Source organism: Coregonus clupeaformis, chromosome 25 (assembly GCF_020615455.1).
Source record: "Coregonus clupeaformis isolate EN_2021a chromosome 25, ASM2061545v1, whole genome shotgun sequence".
Classification (NCBI taxonomy): domain Eukaryota; kingdom Metazoa; phylum Chordata; class Actinopteri; order Salmoniformes; family Salmonidae; genus Coregonus; species Coregonus clupeaformis.
The window spans coordinates 20,854,735-20,874,572 of NC_059216.1; the positions used below are offsets into that span (position 1 = coordinate 20,854,735).

Consider the following 19,838-nt stretch of genomic DNA (forward strand, 5'->3'; position numbering starts at 1 on the left):
ATAACATTGTAGGTTCAGTTCCCAGTTCCAGTTCCCACTGGAGTTACTATTGAAGGATAACATTGTAGGTTCAGTTCCCAGTTCCAGCTCCCACTGGAGTTACTATTGAAGGATAACATTGTAAAATCAGTTCCCAGCATTAATGCATTGGTTGGAACAGGAGAGGGGCAGACATTGTGGGACTCATTAATAGTCTGGCTGCTCTCATTCAGTAAGACACACACTGTTATTTCAGCCTCTATCCTGAATAACTAAGGGCAGCATGTACCATCATATACTGATGGGCAGCATGTACCATCATATACTGAAGGGCAGCATGTACCATCATATACTGAAGGGCAGCATGTACCATCATATGCTGAAGGGCAGCATGTACCATCATATACTGAAGGGCAGCATGTACCATCATATGCTGAAGGGCAGCATGTACCATCATATACTGATGGGCAGCATGTACCATCATATACTGAAGGGCAGCATGTACCATCATATACTGAAGGGCAGCATGTACCATCATATGCTGAAGGGCAGCATGTACCATCATATACTGAAAGGCAGCATGTACCATCATATACTGATGGGCAGCATGTACCATCATATACTGAAGGGCAGCATGTACCATCATATACTGAAGGGCAGCATGTACCATCATATACTGAAGGGCAGCATGTACCATCATATACTGATGGACAGCATGTACCATCATATACTGATGGGCAGCATGTACCATCATATACTGATGGGCAGCATGTACCATCATATACTGATGGGCAGCATGTACCATCATATACTGAAGGGCAGCATGTACCATCATATACTGATGGGCAGCATGTACCATCACATACTGAAGGGCAGCATGTACCATCATATACTGAAGGGCAGCATGTACCATCATATACTGAAGGGCAGCATGTACCATCATATACTGAAGGGCAGCATGTACCATCATATACTGAAGGGCAGCATGTACCATCATATACTGAAGGGCAGCATGTACCATCATATACTGAAGGGCAGCATGTACCATCATATACTGAAGGGCAGCATGTACCATCATATACTGATGGGCAGCATGTACCATCATATACTGAAGGGCAGCATGTACCATCATATACTGAAGGGCAGCATGTACCATCATATACTGAAGGGCAGCATGTACCATCATATACTGAAGGGCAGCATGTACCATCATATACTGAAGGGCAGCATTTACCATCATATACTGAAGGGCAGCATGTACCATCATATACTGAAGGGCAGCATGTACCATCATATACTGAAGGGCAGCATGTACCATCATATACTGAAGGGCAGCATGTACCATCATATACTGATGGGCAGCATGTACCATCATATACTGATGGGCAGCATGTACCATCATATACTGAAGGGCAGCATGTACCATCATATACTGAAGGGCAGCATGTACCATCATATACTGAAGGGCAGCATGTACCATCATATACTGAAGGGTAGCATGTACCATCATATAGTGATGGGCAGCATGTACCATCATATACTGAAGGGCAGCATGTACCATCATATACTGAAGGGCAGCATGTACCATCATATACTGAAGGGCAGCATGTACCATCATATACTGAAGGGCAGCATGTACCATCATATACTGATGGGCAGCATGTACCATCATATACTGAAGGGCAGCATGTACCATCATATACTGAAGGGCAGCATGTACCATCATATACTGAAGGGCAGCATGTACCATCATATACTGAAGGGCAGCATGTACCATCATATACTGATGGGCAGCATGTACCATCATATACTGATGGGCAGCATGTACCATCATATACTGAAGGGCAGCATGTACCATCATATACTGATGGAGTGCTAGATTTGTACTCTTCCAGGGACTTAAGAACATGAAATATTGTTACGATGGGACCACCTGTCATGTTTGATCATAGTTTTTATCTGAGGTAGACCATTTCAGAATATAGTCTGTACTGTAGTTATGGGGTCAAATGTTAAGTCATTAGAGCAACAGAATGCAGTGTGTGGTTGACTGTGTTCTCCTCTCCTCTCTTCCTCCTCTTCCTCCTCCTCCTCCTCCTCCTCCTCCCCAATCTGTCCTTTGTGCTCCTCAGCCTGAATAAGACACGGTAGTGGTTGTTTCTCCCCTCCCCTCTCCCTAGTCTCTGTGTCTGTGTCCTGACTGGCTGTCTGTGTGCCTTTAGACCTGGCTGAATGAATGGGGGGCTTTATGAGCAGAGCAGGTCTGGCTGCTGGCCCCATGTCTCCAGATTCGTTAGAGGTCCTGTCCCTCTCCTTGCCCAGTGCCCAGTTCTACAGTACAGTAATGACTCCACTTGCTGTGTTTTTAATTACTCGTGATGGCAGTCTGCTGTTGATGTATTTTCTCTGTGTAGTAACATGGAAACGTCTTACTGGACCTGGTGTAGTTTGTGTCTTTGTTTAACATTGTGAAAGTTCTGTAAGTCAGTGTTATGTAGATGACATTAGCTCACTGGTTACTCACTGGTCCAACTGCTCTGTCTTCTCCAGTGCAGAATTGAAACTATGGTACACTAGGCAGGATATCTCAGTTGTAGCTACGGTACTCTAGGCAGTATATCTCAGTTGTTTACCATGATTGTCATCTCCTGAGACAGGTTTCTTCATCAGCAGGTCCCAGGTCAGGTGGTGATTCACAGGTAGACAGGTACCTTTATCAACAGGTCCCAGGTCAGGTGGTGATTCACAGGTAGACGGGTACCTTTATCAGCAGGTCCCAGGTCAGGTGGTGATTCACAGGTACACAGGATCTGCTTTCAGTCTTTACAGCGAGACCGTTGGGGCCGGAGTGTCCAGGGAGACTGGGCTTTGTGCTGTTAATGGCACAGAGACATCAGTTATTTGATTCTCTGACTGGAGCCTGGTAATTACCTTCAAGTGGCCCAGCACTGAAAACAGACAGAGACATTATCAGAGTTAACCAATGGAATACATTACTTCACTACTTCACTAGCAGCATTTGCATTATCAATGAACACGACCATTGAATCGAACATTGACTTATTTAAAGGAATGCTTTTACTCTTTCTGTATATAACTGTTATCATGAGGGGTGAGAAGGTAGATACAGTACCTACAGAGTGTATATTAGTGTATATTAGTGTATATTCGTAGATATTAGTGGATATCAGTGGATATTAGTGGTTATTAGTGTATATTAGTGTATATTAGTGGATTGTAGTGTATATTAGTGGATTGTAGTGTATATTAGTGGATATCAGTGGATATTAGTGGTTATTAGTGTATATTAGTGTATATTAGTGTATATTAGTGGATTGTAGTGTATATTAGTGGATTGTAGTGTATATTAGTGGATTGTAGTGTATATTAGTGGATTGTAGTGTATATTAGTGTATATTAGTGTATTGTAGTGTATATTAGTGTATAGTAGTGGATTGTAGTGTATATTAGTGGATTGTAGTGTATATTAGTGGATTGTAGTGTATATTAGTGGATTGTAGTGTATATTAGTGTATATTAGTGTATATTAGTGGATATTAGTGTATATTAGTGTATATTAGTGTATTGTAGTGTATATTAGTGTATATTAGTGGATTGTAGTGTATATTAGTGTATTGTAGTGTATATTAGTGTATGGTCCTGTGTAGCTCAGTAGGTAGAGCATGGCGTTTGCAACGCCAGGGTTGTGGGTTCGATTCCCATGGGGGGCCAGTATGATTATTTTTTTATTATTATGCACTAACTGTAAGTCGCTCTGGATAAGAGCGTCTGCTAAATGACTAAAATGTAAAAAAAGTGGATTGTAGTGTATATTAGTGTATTTTAGTGGATTGTAGTGTATATATGAGGAGCTGTGGTATATGGGCAATATACCACGGCTAAGGGTTGTTCTTAAGCGCGACGCAACACGGAGAGCCTGGATACAGCCCTTAGCCGTGGTATATTGGCCATATACCACAACCCCCCCGAGGTGCCTTATTGCTATTATAAACTGGTTACTAAAGGAATTAGAGCAGTACAAATAAATGTTTTTTCATACCCCTGATATACCACGGCTGTTAGCCAATCAGCATTCAGGGCTGGAACAACCCAGTTTATAATAGTGTATATTAGTGGATTGTAGTGGAGTGTTGTTTCGTGGATAGCCACCTACAGCTGGTTCAGTAGTTAAGACCATACATTATATTATATAGACAGTAGTTAAGACCATACATTACATTATATAGACAGTAGTTAAGACCATACATTACATTATATAGACAGTAGTTAAGACCATACATTATATTATATAGACAGTAGTTAAGACCATACATTACATTATATAGACAGTAGTTAAGACCATACATTACATTATATAGACAGTAGTTAAGACCATACATTATATTATATAGACAGTAGTTAAGACCATACATTACATTATATAGACAGTAGTTAAGACCATACATTATATTATATAGACAGTAGTTAAGACCATACATTACATTATATAGACAGTAGTTAAGACCATACATTACATTATATAGACAGTAGTTAAGACCATACATTACATTATATAGACAGTAGTTAAGACCATACATTACATTATATAGACAGTAGTTAAGACCATACATTACATTATATAGACAGTAGTTAAGACCATACATTACATTATATAGACAGTAGTTAAGACCATACATTACATTATATAGACAGTAGTTAAGACCATACATTACATTATATAGACAGTAGTTAAGACCATACATTACATTATATAGACAGTAGTTAAGACCATACATTATATTATATAGACAGTAGTTAAGACCATACATTACATTATATAGACAGTAGTTAAGACCATACATTACATTATGTGGACAGTAGTTAAGACCATACATTATATTATATAGACAGTAGTTAAGACCATACATTACATTATATAGACAGTAGTTAAGACCATACATTACATTATGTGGACAGTAGTTAAGACCATACATTACATTATATAGACAGTAGTTAAGACCATACATTACATTATATAGACAGTAGTTAAGACCATACATTACATTATATAGACAGTAGTTAAGACCATACATTACATTATATAGACAGTAGTTAAGACCATACATTATATTATATAGACAGTAGTTAAGACCATACATTACATTATATAGACAGTAGTTAAGACCATACATTATATTATATAGACAGTAGTTAAGAACATACATTACATTATATAGACAGTAGTTAAGACCATACATTATATTATATAGACAGTAGTTAAGACCATACATTACATTATATAGACAGTAGTTAAGACCATACATTACATTATGTGGACAGTAGTTAAGACCATACATTATATTATATAGACAGTAGTTAAGACCATACATTACATTATATAGACAGTAGTTAAGACCATACATTACATTATGTGGACAGTAGTTAAGACCATACATTACATTATATAGACAGTAGTTAAGACCATACATTACATTATATAGACAGTAGTTAAGACCATACATTACATTATATAGACAGTAGTTAAGACCATACATTACATTATATAGACAGTAGTTAAGACCATACATTATATTATATAGACAGTAGTTAAGACCATACATTACATTATATAGACAGTAGTTAAGACCATACATTATATTATATAGACAGTAGTTAAGACCATACATTACATTATATAGACAGTAGTTAAGACCATACATTACATTATATAGACAGTAGTTAAGACCATACATTACATTATGTGGGCAGTAGTTAAGACCATACATTACATTATGTGGGCACGGCCACTGACAGCTAGCCACCTGCATATCCCTGCCCCCCCCTCATACACACACCCTGCCTCTCTTTCCCTCACACATCCCTACCCCCACACACACTACTTAGAGACTCACCACTTACACGCACCCTTTGACAAACTGTCTTATGCACAGTCACGCATGTGGGCGTGCACACACACACACACACACACACACACACACACACACACACACACACACACACACACACACACACACACACACACACACACACACACATTGATTTGCTCTCCAGGGCTCCAGACCCTTTATATTCCCCTTCTGACAACCATCTGTAAGCAATCTGCATTCTGCATGGCTACTTACCCATCTCCTCTCTCCCTCTCTCTCCCTCCTTCCCTCCCATCACTCCCTGCCCACATTCCCTCCCTCCCCTTCCTCACGTCTCCCTCCTCCCTCTCTCTCCCTCCTTCCCTCCCATCACTCCCTGCCCACATTCCCTCCCTCCCCTTCCTCACGTCTCCCTCCTCCCTCTCTCTCCCATCCTTCCCTCTCTCTCTTTTGTGTCTGATTGATAGGCCCAAAAGGAGTCCTATTCCCAGAACAGCTCCCTGTCCCAGTCCCAGTCCCAGAACAGCTCCCAGTCCCAGTCCCAGTCCCAACACTTGGACCTGCCGTAGCCCTACAATACAGCTACAGTCCTATTGTAACCTCTGATGTAGATCAGGGCCCAGGACAGGGCTATTGTAACCTCTGATGTAGATCAGGGCCCAGGACAGGGCTATTGTAACCTCTGATGTAGATCAGGGCCCAGGACAGGGCTATTGTAACCTCTGATGTAGATCAGGGCCCAGGACAGGGCTATTGTAACCTCTGATGTAGATCAGGGCCCAGGACAGGGCTATTGTAACCTCTGATGTAGATCAGGGCCCAGGACAGGGCTATTGTAACCTCTGTTCTCAGCCACAGCCTGGTAAAGGGAGCCCCCCAGCAGCCAGCCAACCAGTCAGCCAACCAGCCAGCCAACCAGTCAGCCAACCAACCAGCCAACCAGTCAGCCAACCAGTCAGCCAACCAGTCAGCCTGTGTTAGATCCTAGTTCTTGATAGACAGGGCCAATGTGTGTGTGTGTGTGTGTGTGTGTGTGTGTGTGTGGATATGCGTGCATATGTGTGTGTGTGTATGAGAGAGCGAAAGCTCAGGCAAGTAGAGAAATGCTGTGTGTTGTCTTGTCACGAGATGGATATATATGTGTGTGAGCACACGCACAAATTAATGTATGTATGTAGCATGTGAGTGTGGAGCATCTGGGAGCTGGATCCTGAAGCTTACACCTCATGTCTCTCTCTCTCTCTCTCTCTCTCTCTCTCTCTCTCTCTCTCTCTCTCTCTCTCTCTCTCTCTCTCTCTCTCTCTCTCTCTCTCTCTCTCTCTCTCTCTCTCTCTCTCTCTCTCTCTCTCTCTCTCTCTCTCTCTCTCTCTCTCTCTCTCTCTCTCTCTCTCTCTCTCTCTCTCTCTCTCTCTCTCTCTCTCTCTCTCTCTCTCTCTCTCTCGTCTGACTGTTCTATTCCCAGTAGGTCGTCTGGTGTGAGGAAGGACGGCTCCAGAAGCTGAGAGGAGAGCAGAGGGCAGGGTTAGAGCAGAGGGCAGGGTTAGAGCAGAGGGCAGGGTTAGAGCAGAGGGAAGGGTTAGAGCAGAGGGAAGGGTTAGAGCAGGGTTAGAGCAGAGGGCAGGGTTAGAGCAGAGGGCAGGGTTAGAGCAGGGTTAGAGCAGAGAGCAGGGTTAGAGCAGAGGGAAGGGTTAGAGAAGGGTTAGAGCAGAGGGCAGGGTTAGAGCAGAGGGCAGGGTTAGAGCAGGGTTAGAGCAGAGAGCAGGGTTAGAGCAGAGGGAAGGGTTAGAGAAGGGTTAGAGCAGAGGGCAGGGTTAGAGCAGAGGGAAGGGTTAGAGCAGGGTTAGAGCAGAGGGCAGGGTTAGAGCAGAGGGCAGGGTTAGAGCAGAGGGAAGGGTTAGAGCAGGGTTAGAGCAGAGGGCAGGGTTAGAGCAGAGGGCAGGGTTAGAGCAGGGTTAGAGCAGAGAGCAGGGTTAGAGCAGAGGGAAGGGTTAGAGAAGGGTTAGAGCAGAGGGCAGGGTTAGAGCAGAGGGCAGGGTTAGAGCAGAGGGCAGGGTTAGAGCAGGGTTATAGCAGGGTTAGAGCAGAGGGCAGGGTTAGAGCAGAGGGCAGGGTTAGAGCAGAGGGCAGGGTTAGAGCAGAGAGCAGGGTTAGAGCAGAGGGCAGGGTTAGAGCAGAGGGCAGGGTTAGAGCAGAGGGCAGGGTTAGAGCAGAGGGCAGGGTTAGAGCAGGGTTAGAGCAGAGAGCAGGGTTAGAGCAGAGAGCAGGGTTAGAGCAGAGGGCAGGGTTAGAGCAGAGGGCAGGGTTAGAGCAGAGGGCAGGGTTAGAGCAGAGGGCAGGGTTAGAGCAGAGGGCAGGTTTAGAGCAGAGGGCAGGGTTAGAGCAGAGGGCAGGTTTAGAGCAGAGGGCAGGGTTAGAGCAGAGGGCAGGGTTAGAGCAGAGGGCAGGCATCTGTACGCTTTCTGACTGACAGGAAAGAGAAAGATGGAGCAGGAAGATGGAGCAGGAAGATGGAGCAGGAAGATGGAGCAGAAAGATGGAGCAGGAAGATGGAGCAGAAAGATGGAGCAGTTCCTGTACAAAAAGAAGAATGAAAAAAAAGAAGAGAAAATAAAACAAGAAGTGGCGCCAAAATATTTGCACTTTCTCCTCCCGATATTTTACTTTCTATCTGTTTTCACATTTGTTAGATATTTTCTAGTGTGACTAAAAAGGTCTCGATAAGAATACTAACTCTTCTTCTCATTGTCAACGTTAATGTCTAAAAGCAGCAAGACAGTTACCCCCTGTAAGGTTCTTCACTGGGACATTATCCATGTTGCTGTGGCGTTCTGGTTCTTCACTGGGACATTATCCATGTTGCTGTGGCGTTCTGGTTCTTCACTGGGACATTATCCATGTTGCTGTGGCGTTCTGGTTCTTCACTGGGACATTATCCATGTTGCTGTGGCGTTCTGGTTCTTCACTGGGACATTATCCATGTTGCTGTGGCGTTCTGGTTCTTCACTGAGACATTATCCATGTTGCTGTGGCGTTCTGGCAACACAACATCCACAACAGCACACGAAAGTAGAAGCACAGTTAAATGTGTCTTCCAACAAAGCAAATGTTCCCTATAATGTTTATCTGTTAATCCCAATGTTACTCTGTCAGCTGTGAGGCTGGTTTCTGTCTGTTCTGTCTCCTTTAATGACACAGGAGCTGATGACAAGAAGAAGCTTCTTAATAAGTTACAAAACAACAGCCTCAGTTTGCTACTACAATAAAACCGGTAAACTGGTAGCTGTAACCAGAAATAATGACAACCCGTTAAAATCACCAGTTAGACGATCGTGTCTTTCTAGTTGTGTTCGTGGACCCCAGGAAGACTAGCCTGTTGTTATGGTGTCCTAGGGGGATCCTAATAAAGATGAAAGATTATAGTTCAACTGCAGAAGTAAAGAGACTCAATCCCACATAATTCACGTCTTCAGAAGTCCAGTATCTGTGTGAAGCGTTATTAACGTTGGTCCCTGACTAGAGAGGCTGTTTGTACAGGGATGTAGTGAACCAATACAAGTGAACGTGTTCAGTATGTTTTGTTTTGTAAAATGTATATGAACTGCAATATTCATTATATGAAATGGTATGGGGTGGATATGAAACTGTGAGACTGACTGAGTTAAAGTGTAAAGTATTTCTTTATGGGTTATAATAATGAGAGGTTTAGACATGAAACCCCTGGCACTGTATTAATCAACCATGAGATAGTTTAGGCAGAACAGACGCTGAACAGACCAACAGAGACAGACAGAGATAGGGGGTGTATTCATTAGGAACCAAACAGAAGCAAACGGGACGAAACGGGGAGGGACCTACCAGAATTTGTCCAATAGAAACTCTCGTTTTGCTACAGTGTGCGCTAATGAATGCCCCCCCCTGGCTGAAATTCCACCTTATCTGTGGTCTGTTTTATCTGTGGTCTGTTGTGCTAACCCATTTGGCCTAGTAATGTATTACAGTAACCACAGGTCTGATATCCCTTCAACAGTGGCGTAACTGACTGAAAATGTCACCACAGTCATAATTAAAAAAATAAAATACAAATAAAAGATCGAATATGGAAATTATTATCTTTCTAAATGCAGAAAGATGAGGTTTGTTTATTGTTGATCGTTTTATGTGTGACTGTTTATGTGTGTATCTGTTTGCTTATACGGACATATCCCTGAAAACCATGCAGTGACCCTGGAACTAAAGTGAGAGAGAAGGATCTCAATGTAAATATGTATCATATTCTGTTGTTGGTTTTCCATGTTTCATTGTGGAGCTTGGGTTTGGACTAAACTTTCTAAAAGCAGTACCGTCTTTTATTTTATTCACATCACGACAAATAGCGGTACGAAATGTACTTATTACACATTAATATAGGAACCCAAACTGTAAGACCATCCCTAATGTTTGAGTGTAGACCTCTCCCACTGCATTCGAACACCTCTGTGGAACAGGTGTCAATGTGCTTGCTTTGGAGATGGAAGGATGGATCTCTCTAAGGGAACAAGAGCACATTACTGACCCCTATTGGTGGAAATGGATCACTGCTTTTTGAAAGTGCAACTGTCTAAAACCCAAGCATTTAGTTAACAATATATTTTAGACAGGTATGTTACAACACAAGGACCTTACTAAGCAATATCTTTTAGACAGGTATGTTACAACACAAGGACCTTACTAAGCAATATCTTTTAGACAGGTATGTTACAACACAAGGAGCTTATTAAGCAATATCTTTTATTTTGACCAAGCCAATTGACTTCCATAATTTGAAATAAATGTTTTTAAAGAATCTTGTTTTCTTTTTGATTATTTTTTAAAACATTTTAGTCATTTTAGCAGACGCTCTTATCCAGAGCAATTAGGGTTAAGTGCCTTGCTTAAGGGCACATCGACAGATTTTTCACCTAGTCGGCTCTGGGATTAGAACCAGCGACCTTTCGGTTACTGGCACAACGCTCTTAACCACTAAGCTACCTGCTTAAAGAATGGTTAATTGGTCTGGAGCTATTAAAGAATGGTTAATTGGTCTGTATCAAGACAACACATGGTGATACAAGTCCTCACTGTAGTCTGGGCAGTAGGTGGTCTCTTATCACCATATGTTTCTGTTTGGGATCATACATTACATGTGAGATGTCCTGATCTGGACTGGATGGGGAAGGTTGCTGGTACGATGAAGGTGGTGGTTCGGAAATAGGGTTGATGGTGGTAGGGGGTGGTGGTGTAGGTAGAGTTGGGGGTGTAGAGGGTAGAATGGGGTGGTGGGGTGTAGGGATGGGGTGCAGGATAGCGGGTAGGAGGGAGGATGGGGTGCAGGATACGGGGTAGGAGGTAGGATGGGGTGCAGGACAGGGGGTAGGAGGTAGGATGGGGTAGGAGGTAGGATGGGGTGGTGGGGTGTAGGGATGGGGTGCAGGATAGCGGGTAGGAGGGAGGATGGGGTGCAGGATACGGGGTAGGAGGTAGGATGGGGTGCAGGATAGGGGGTAGGAGGTAGGATGGGGTGCAGGATACGGGGTAGGAGGTAGGATGGGGTGCAGGATACGGGGTAGGAGGTAGGATGGGGTGCAGGATACGGGGTAGGAGGTAGGATGGGGTGCAGGATAGGGGGTAGGAGGTAGGATGGGGTAGGAGGTAGGATGGGGTGCAGGATAGGGGGTAGGAGGTAGGATGGGGTAGGAGGTAGGATGGGGTGCAGGACAGGGGGTAGGAGGTAGGATGGGGTAGGAGGTAGGATGGGGTAGGAGGTAGGATGGGGTAGGAGGTAGGATGGGGTGCAGGATAGGGGGTAGGAGGTAGGATGGGGTGCAGGACAGGGGGTAGGAGGTAGGATGGGGTGCAGGACAGGGGGTAGGAGGTAGGATGGGGTGCAGGATGGGGGTAGGAGGTAGGATGGGGTGCAGGATAGGGGGTAGGAGGTAGGATGGGGTAGGAGGTAGGATGGGGTGCAGGATAGGGGGTAGGAGGTAGGATGGGGTGCAGGACAGGGGGTAGGAGGTAGGATGGGGTGCAGGATAGGGGGTAGGAGGTAGAACTGATGAAACTGGAGCCAAGAGGCAGCTGCACTACATCTGTCTTGTTCTGACACATGTTCAAAATACTTTTATAATGATGCAGCTGCTTAGGGATGTGTGTGTGTGTGTGTGTGTGTGTGTGTGTGTGTGTGTGTGTGTGTGTGTGTGTGTGTGTGTGTGTGTGTGTGTGTGTGTGTGTGTGTGTGTGTGTGTGTGTGTGTGTCCTGGGTGGATAGGTGAGGGTTGGAATGTGTACATGACATGTGGGTACTGCAGATGCTACAGAACTATTTTACTATATGTTGTTGACAGTCTCATACGTTCATGTTCCTAAACATGTTTTATTTGAGATACGTTCAACATAAACACAGCAGCTGAAGAACTTAGATAACAATTAATATTACGGTGATACTGTTCTTATTCCATGTTCCATGTTAAATGCTCCTTCACGCCTCAGCCCTTTGAAAAATGCTCTGACTGTAGCTGCCTCTATGTGGTCCAAATGGTACCCTACACCCTACTACTTTTAACAAGACCCCTAAGGAATAGGGGTGCCGTATGAGATTTTGCCTAAATTAACTTAGAGGTGTAGAAACCTGTGGAGCGAGCGACGTTAGATCCCGTAGACGTCCCAAACGGCATTGTATTCCCTTTATTGCGCACTAGTTTTGACCAAGGCCCACAGTGCACTTTATAGTGGAATAGGGTGCCATTTGGGACACAGATTCCTGCCACTCTAATTTGCTATGCAGAAACTTATCAGAAATTAAATGAATGATAAATAATTTGAATGGAAGTAATAACTTGTATTCTTTCTTAACCCAGCGAACAGGTAACCTTCCCAAAACGTCAGCTACAATTCCCCATTAAGTTCTAGTTAGGGTTTTTACAGTGCTTTAAGAAAGTATTCAGAAAGCATTCCGCCTTCCCCTTTTCCACATGTTGTTACGTTACAGCCTTATTCTAAAATGGATTAAATATTGTTGTTTTTTTCTCAGCAATCTACACACAATACAAAAGCGAAAACAGGTTTTTAGAAAAAAAAAAAAAAAAACATGTATTACAAAACAAAAACTGAAATTCCTTATTTACATAAGTATTCAGACCCTTTGCTATGAGACTCGAAAGTGAGCTCAGGTGCATCCTGTTTCCATTGATCATCCTTGAGTTGTTTCTACAACTTGATTGGAGTCCACCTGTAGTAAATTCAATTGTTTGGACATTATTTGGAAAGGCACACACCTGTCTATATAAGGTCCCACAGTTGACAGTGCATGTCAGAGCAAAAGCCATGAGGTCGAAGAGCTCCGAGACAGGATTGTGTCGAGGCACAGATCTGGGGAAGGGTACCAAAAAATGTCTGCAGCATTTAAGGTCCCCAAGAACACAATGGCCTCCATCATTCTTAAATGGAAGAAGTTTGGAACCACCAAGACTCTTCCTAGAGCTGGCTGCCCGGCCAAACTGAGCAATCGGGGGAGAAGGGCCTTGGTCAGGGAGGTGACCAAGAACATGATGGTAACTCTGACAGAGCTCTAGAATCCCTCTGTGGAGATGGGAGAACCTTCCAGAAGGACAACCATCTCTGCAGTACTCCACCAATCAGGCCTTTATGGTAGAGTGGCCAGACGGAAGCCACTCCTCAGTAAAAGGCACATGACAGCCCGCTTGGAGCTTGCCAGAAGGCACCTAAAGGACTCTCAGACCATGAGAAACAAGATTCTCTGGTCTGATGAAACCAAGATTGAACTCTTTGGCCTGAATGCCAAGCATCACATCTGGAGGAAACCTGGCACCATCCCTACGGTGAAGCATGGTGGTGGCAACATCTTGCTGTGGGGATGTTTTTAAGCGGCAGGGACTGGGAGACTAGTCAGGATCGAGGGAAAGATGAACGGAGTAAAGTACAGCGAGATCCTTGATGAAAACCTGCTCCAGAGCACTCAGGACCTCAGACTGGGGCGAAGGTTCACCTTTCAACAGGACAACGACCCTAAGCACACAGCCAAGACAATGCAGGAGTGACTTCGGGACAAGTATTTGAATGTCTGGCCCAGCCAGAGCCTGGACTTGAACCCAATCGAACATCTCTGGAGAGACCTGAAAATAGCTGTGCAGCGACGCTCCCCATCCAACCTGACAGATCTTGAGAGGATCTGCAGAGAAGAATGGGAGAAACTCCCCAAATACAGGTGTGAAAGGCTTGTAGCGTCATACCCAAAAAGACTTGAGGCTGTAATCACTGACAAATGTGCTTCAACAAAGTACTGAGTAAAGGGTCTGAATACTTACTCTACCAGTCAAATGTTTGGACACACCTACTCATTCAAGGGTTTTTCTTAATTTTTGCTATTTTCTACATTGTAGAATAATAGTGAAGACATCAAAACTATGAAATAACACATCTGGAATCATGTAGTAACCGAAAAAGTGTTAAACAAATCAAAATATATTTTAGATTTGAGATTCTTCAAATAGCCACCCTTTGCCTTGGTGACAGCTTTGCACATTCTTGGTATTCTCTCAACCAGCTTCATGAGGTAGTCGCCTGAAATGCATTTCAATTAACAGGTGTGCCTTCTTAAATGTTAATTTGTGGAATTTCTTGCCTTAATGCGTTTGAGCCAATCAGTTGTGTTGTGACAAGGTAGGGGGGTATACAGAAGATAGCCCTATTTGGTAAAAGACCAAGTCCACATTATGGCAAGAACAGCTCAAATAAGCAAATAGAAATGACAGTCCATCATTACTTTAAGACATGAAGGTCAGTCAATACGGAAAATGTCAATAACTTTGAAAGCTTCTTCCAGTGCAGTCGCAAAAACCATCAAGCGCTAAGATGAAACTGCCTCTCATGAGGACCACCACAGGAATGGAAGACCCAGAGTTACCTCTGATGCAGAGGATAAGTTCATTAGAGTTACCAGCCTCAGAAATTGCAGCCCAAATAAATGCTTCACAGAGTTCAAGTAACAGACACAACTCAACATCAAGTGTTCAGAGGGTACTGTGTGAATCAGGCCCTTCATGGTCGAATTGCTGCATAGAAACCACTACTAAAGGACACCAATAAGAAGAAGAGACCTGCTTGGGCCAAGAAACACGATCAATGGACATTAGACCGGTGGAAATTTGTCCTTTGGTCTGGAGTCCAAATTTGAGATTTTTGGTTCCAACCGCCGTGTCATTGTGAGACGCGGTGTGTGTGAACGGATTATCTCTGCATGTGTAGTTCCCACCGTAAAGCATGGAGGAGGAGGTGTTATGGTGTGGGGGTGCTTTGCTGGTGACATTGTCTGTGATTTATTTAGAATTCAAGGCACACTTAACCAGCATGGCTACCACAGCATTCTGCAGCGATACGCCATCCCATCTGGTTTGGGCTTAGTGGGACTATCATTTGTTTTTCAACAGGACAATGACCCAACACACCTCCAGGCTGTGTAAGGGCTATTTTACCAAGAAGGAGAGTGATGCAGTGCTGCATCAGATGACCTGGCCTCCACAATCCCCCAACCTCAAGCCAATTGAGATGGTTTGGGATGAGTCAGACGGCAGAGTGAAGGAAATGCAGCCAACAAGTGCTCAGCATATGTGGGAACTCCTTCAAGACTGTTGGAAAAGCATTCCAGGTGAAGCTGGTTGAGAGAATGCCAAGAGTGTGCAAAGCTGTCATCAAGGCAAAAGGTGGCTATTTTAAAGAATTGTTTAACACTTTTTTGGTTACTACATGATTCCATATGTGTTATTTCATAGTTTTGATGTCTTCACTATTATTCAACAATGTAGGAAATAGTAAAAATAAAGAAAAACCCTTGAATGAGTAGGTGTGTCCAAACTTGACTGGTACTGTATGTAAATGTGATATTTCAGTTTTTTCTATATCACCTTCAAATGCCGAATTTCCAATAAATCGAGAGAGAAACATAATTAGGATGCTTTCTGATGCTTTAAAGCTGCACGTTCATCTGGTAGAGATGCATTGTTGTTGTCACCAACAAAATCCAACTTATTACATGGAATGTATGTATGTAACATGCTTCATGTTGGCAAAAGAAAAAGGCATAAGGTTCTTCAACATTTAAAGAGATTGTCAGTAGATGTGTTTTTTTCCTGCAAGAGCTACACTTCAAAAAAATGAGAAAAGTAATATTTAAAGAGGAGCTGGATTGGAGCGGCCTATGCTGCCACCTACTGTAGTAACAGCAGAGGTGTAGACATCCTGATAAATAAAAATACACCATTGCATCCAAGAAGGATGTTTTTTTTGGGGGAGGGGGGGATTGTACCTTACATGGGTAAAAACACATTCATTGTATATCCCTGGCAACCCTGGTGTTTTTTTTGTTGATAGAATTCAAGCTATATCAGATCAAACCCAGACATATTTTAGCAGGTGACCTAAATCAGGCATTCAGCAAGCTAGACAGACATAGTAATAAAAAAAGGGAAATTCAAGGAACCTTCAAAGAGGCTGAAAAAATCTCTACAAATACTTCACAGGACACCTGGAGATGATTATTCCCAACTAATAAAGACGACTCCCTTTTTTCCTCAAAGTAAGAAAAGCGATTCAAACATGTACTACATTTTTATTTCCAAAAATGCACTCAACAATATACTGGGTTGTAAAATCCATGATAATCCAGTGATATCGGATCATTCTCCTGTATTGTTGTGACAAGATTGCCAATACCTTGCCATCTAAAAGGCTTAAAAGAAGAACTGAGAAATAAATAGTTACAAAGGTACTTCATTTACTTTAAAACGGCAAACTTGCAAAGTAAATGCACATGGCTGGTGGCTAAAACAAACATGGCTGGTGGCTCCGACAACAGGCCCTGATTACACATTGCAGGCACCTGTGCCAATTAGCCACTTCCACCAATTAAGCAATACAATGAGCAATGCAGCCACTCCCACCAATTAGGCAATACAATGAGCAATGCAATACAACAGGACATGTTTGGTGATGATAGAAGTTTCTGGATCAAATGGACGACTTGATATAGAAAATAAATAGCATTGCGGTAATCTACAGTTAAAAAATCCCAATAAATACTTTGAATAAATATATATATATTTTTAATTTAGTCCATAGTGAAGGGCTCCCCTTCAAATCAAATAAAATCAAATGTTATTTTGTCACATGCGCCAAATACAAAGACCTTACAGTGAAATGACAAGCCCTTAACCAACAATGCAGTTTTAATAAAAGTAAAAACATGAGGCTTAATTACTTTTGAAGAGCGCCAACTACAGGTTAAACTCAAATAAAGCATTATGGCAAATAAACCTGGTAAACATCTCGCAGCTCACACAAAACAAATACACGCAAAAAACATTCATAATTTTAAAAGATAAGAATACAAATGCTTTAATTAGAAACAACAACGCTATTAATAACAGTTGGACTAATCATAAAATTGTAGACCTGCACAAGGCTGGGATGGGCTACAGGACAATTGGCAAGCAGCTTGATGAGAAGGCAACAACTGTTAGAAAATTGAAGAAGTTCAAGATGATGGTCAATCACCCTCGGTCTGGGGCTCCATGCAAGATCTCACCTCGTGGGTCACCAATGATCATGAGGAAGGTGAGGGATCAGCCCAGAACTACACGGCAGGACCTGGTCAATGACCTGAAGAGAGCTGGGACCACAGTCTCAAAGAAAACCATTAGTAACACACTACGCCGTCATGGATTAAAATCCTGCAGCGCACGCAAGGTCCCCCTGCTCAAGCCAGCTCATGTCCAGGCCCGTCTGAAGTTTGCCAATGACCATCTGGATGATCCAGAGGAGGAATGGGAGAAGGTCATGTGGTCTGATGAGACAAAAATAGAGCTTTTTGGTCTAAACTCCACTCGCCGTGTTTGGAGGAAGTAGAAGGATGAGTACAACCCCAAGAACACCATCCCAACCGTGAAGCATGGAGGTGGAAACATCATTCTTTGGGGATGCTTTTCTGCAAAGGGGACAGGACGACTGCACCGTATTGAGTGGAGGATGGATGGGACCATGTATCGCGAGATCTTGGCCAACAACCTCCTTCCCTCAGTAAGAGCATTGAAGATGGGTCGTGGCTGGGTCTTCCAGCATGACAACGACCCGAAACACACAACCAGGGCAACTAAGGAGTGGCTCCGTAAGAAGCATCTCAAGGTCCTGGAGTGGCCTAGCCAGTCTCCAGACCTGAACTCAATAGAAAATCTTTGGAGGGAGCTGAAAGTCCGTATTGCCCAGCGACAGCCCCGAAACCTGAAGGATCTGGAGAAGGTCTGTATGGAGGAGTGGGCCAAAATCCCTGCTGCAGTGTGTGCAAACCTGGTCAAGACCTACAGGAAACGTATGATCTCTGTAATTGCAAACAAAGGTTTCTGTACCAAATATTAAGTTCTGCTTTTCTGATGTATCAAATACTTATGTCATGCAATAAAATACAAATTAATTACTTAAAAATCATTCAATGTGATTTTCTGGATTTTGGTTTTAGATTCCGTCTCTCACAGTTGAAGTATACCTATGATAAAAATGACAGACCTCTACATGCTTTGTAAGTAGGAAAACCTGCAAAATCGGCAGTGTATCAAATACTTGTTCTCCCCACTGTATATCCAACTGTATATATCGCTTAGTAGAACTGCATAAATGTTGCTCTCCACTTTCTGGAGGAACAAGTTTTGAAATCAGTGGAATTGGAGTATGATAGCTAAGGAGATGGAGAAAACACCTGTCTCCGGATTACATCTTCAAACAAAGGGCAACCATGGCTGGAAGGAAACAAGAGGAAGGAAGTAAGGGAGCAGGAAAGGGACAAAGAGTATCCAGTCCTGGCAGAACAGGCTTGGAGGGAAAACTCAGATGATGAGGTTGTGGTGTGTAGAAGATTAGGACAGGTCCCCGCACCTCCCCCGCAATATGATGGCCAAGACGGAATGTTGGAGGAGGAAGGAGCGGGGGGGTGACATTAGTGAAGAAAAGGGGGAGGGGGATGTGTTAGAAAAGGAACTCAGAAAATTCAGAGAGAGTAGGGAGAATGTAGACAGACTGGGTAGGGAACTGGAAAGAGAGAGAAGGGTAGGAAAATGTAGGGAGTCTAAGCCCAGAGAGTTGAAAAGATTAGAGCATTATAACAAGCCAGGGAGAAAAGAGGAGAGCTGGGAAACAGAGTGGTTAGAGGATGATGAAGAGGCACAGTATCCACACATAGCTTTGCCCAACCCCCGGGCCAGGGACGGGGGAGAACCAGTTACCCTAGAGGTCTACAGAGCTTGGACTCAAAGGGATGTAGTAAGGGCTGTAGAGGGCATTGTGCATCCTAAAACAGGAATAGAGGGGTTCAGGAGAGATATGGAAGGTTAAAGTTAAACAAGGGGGAATTGGAAAGGGCAGTGGGACAGATTTTGGGCAAAGATTGGACGGCTGTAAGGGGAAAATGGGTCCCGGGAGAGGGAGCGGATGTAGTTTTGCCATGGGCAGCGGATGGTCGATACAACTTTGTGGTAATTTGAGGGAATACTATCATAGACATGCTGATTTCTCTAAAGTTAATGAGTGCAAACAGGGGGACAGCGAGACGATTTGTCAATATCCAGAAAGGCTGAGGGATGTTTTTAATGCAAACAGTGGAATGATAGATCCGGGTAATGTAGCCAATCAGGACACCCCCTATCACCAACAGTTGAAGATAGCCTTCTTAAGCGGAATGAGGCCTGAAATTTCTCAAACAATAAAAAATACCCTGATTGGCTGGGGCACGGCAACACTCACCGAGGTGAAACGCAACAGGAGAGACGGAAATAAAAAGAAGGAAGTGAAGGGAACTGAATATTTAATGGCCACATTGGGAGAGATAGCCGAGAAGAGAGAGGGGGTTACTAAGTGAGGAGGCAGTTTAGGGAAGGAGATGAGAGGAGGTGTTAC

At 43.4% G+C, this 19,838-nt stretch overlaps 1 protein-coding gene and 2 long non-coding RNA genes across 8 annotated transcripts in view; all 3 read left to right on the forward strand.

The window, feature by feature from the left end:
- The window catches only part of smoc1 (SPARC related modular calcium binding 1), a 206,994-nt gene extending 199,554 nt beyond the window's left edge, over positions 1–7,440 (forward strand). For 4 of the 6 annotated variants that reach the window (XM_041847373.1, XM_041847377.1, XM_041847378.1 and 1 more), the window contains exon 14: positions 7,330–7,440. In XM_041847373.1, coding sequence (XP_041703307.1) covers positions 7,330–7,369 — 40 coding nt within the window. In that variant the 3' untranslated portion in view covers positions 7,370–7,440. The remainder of the gene's footprint in view (positions 1–7,329) is intronic. The other 2 variants (XM_041847374.2, XM_045207527.1) reach the window with 2 other exon arrangements.
- Positions 7,441–8,172: 732 nt separating this feature from the next.
- LOC123481875 lies at positions 8,173–9,600 on the forward strand. The gene is made up of 2 exons (XR_006657414.1): positions 8,173–8,221; positions 8,312–9,600. It is a non-coding gene; the product is annotated as an uncharacterized LOC123481875 (long non-coding RNA).
- Positions 9,601–9,781: 181 nt separating this feature from the next.
- LOC121538753 lies at positions 9,782–10,689 on the forward strand. Its single transcript, XR_005995242.2, has 2 exons — positions 9,782–10,504; positions 10,551–10,689. It is a non-coding gene; the product is annotated as an uncharacterized LOC121538753 (long non-coding RNA).
- Positions 10,690–19,838: the final 9,149 nt, after the last annotated feature.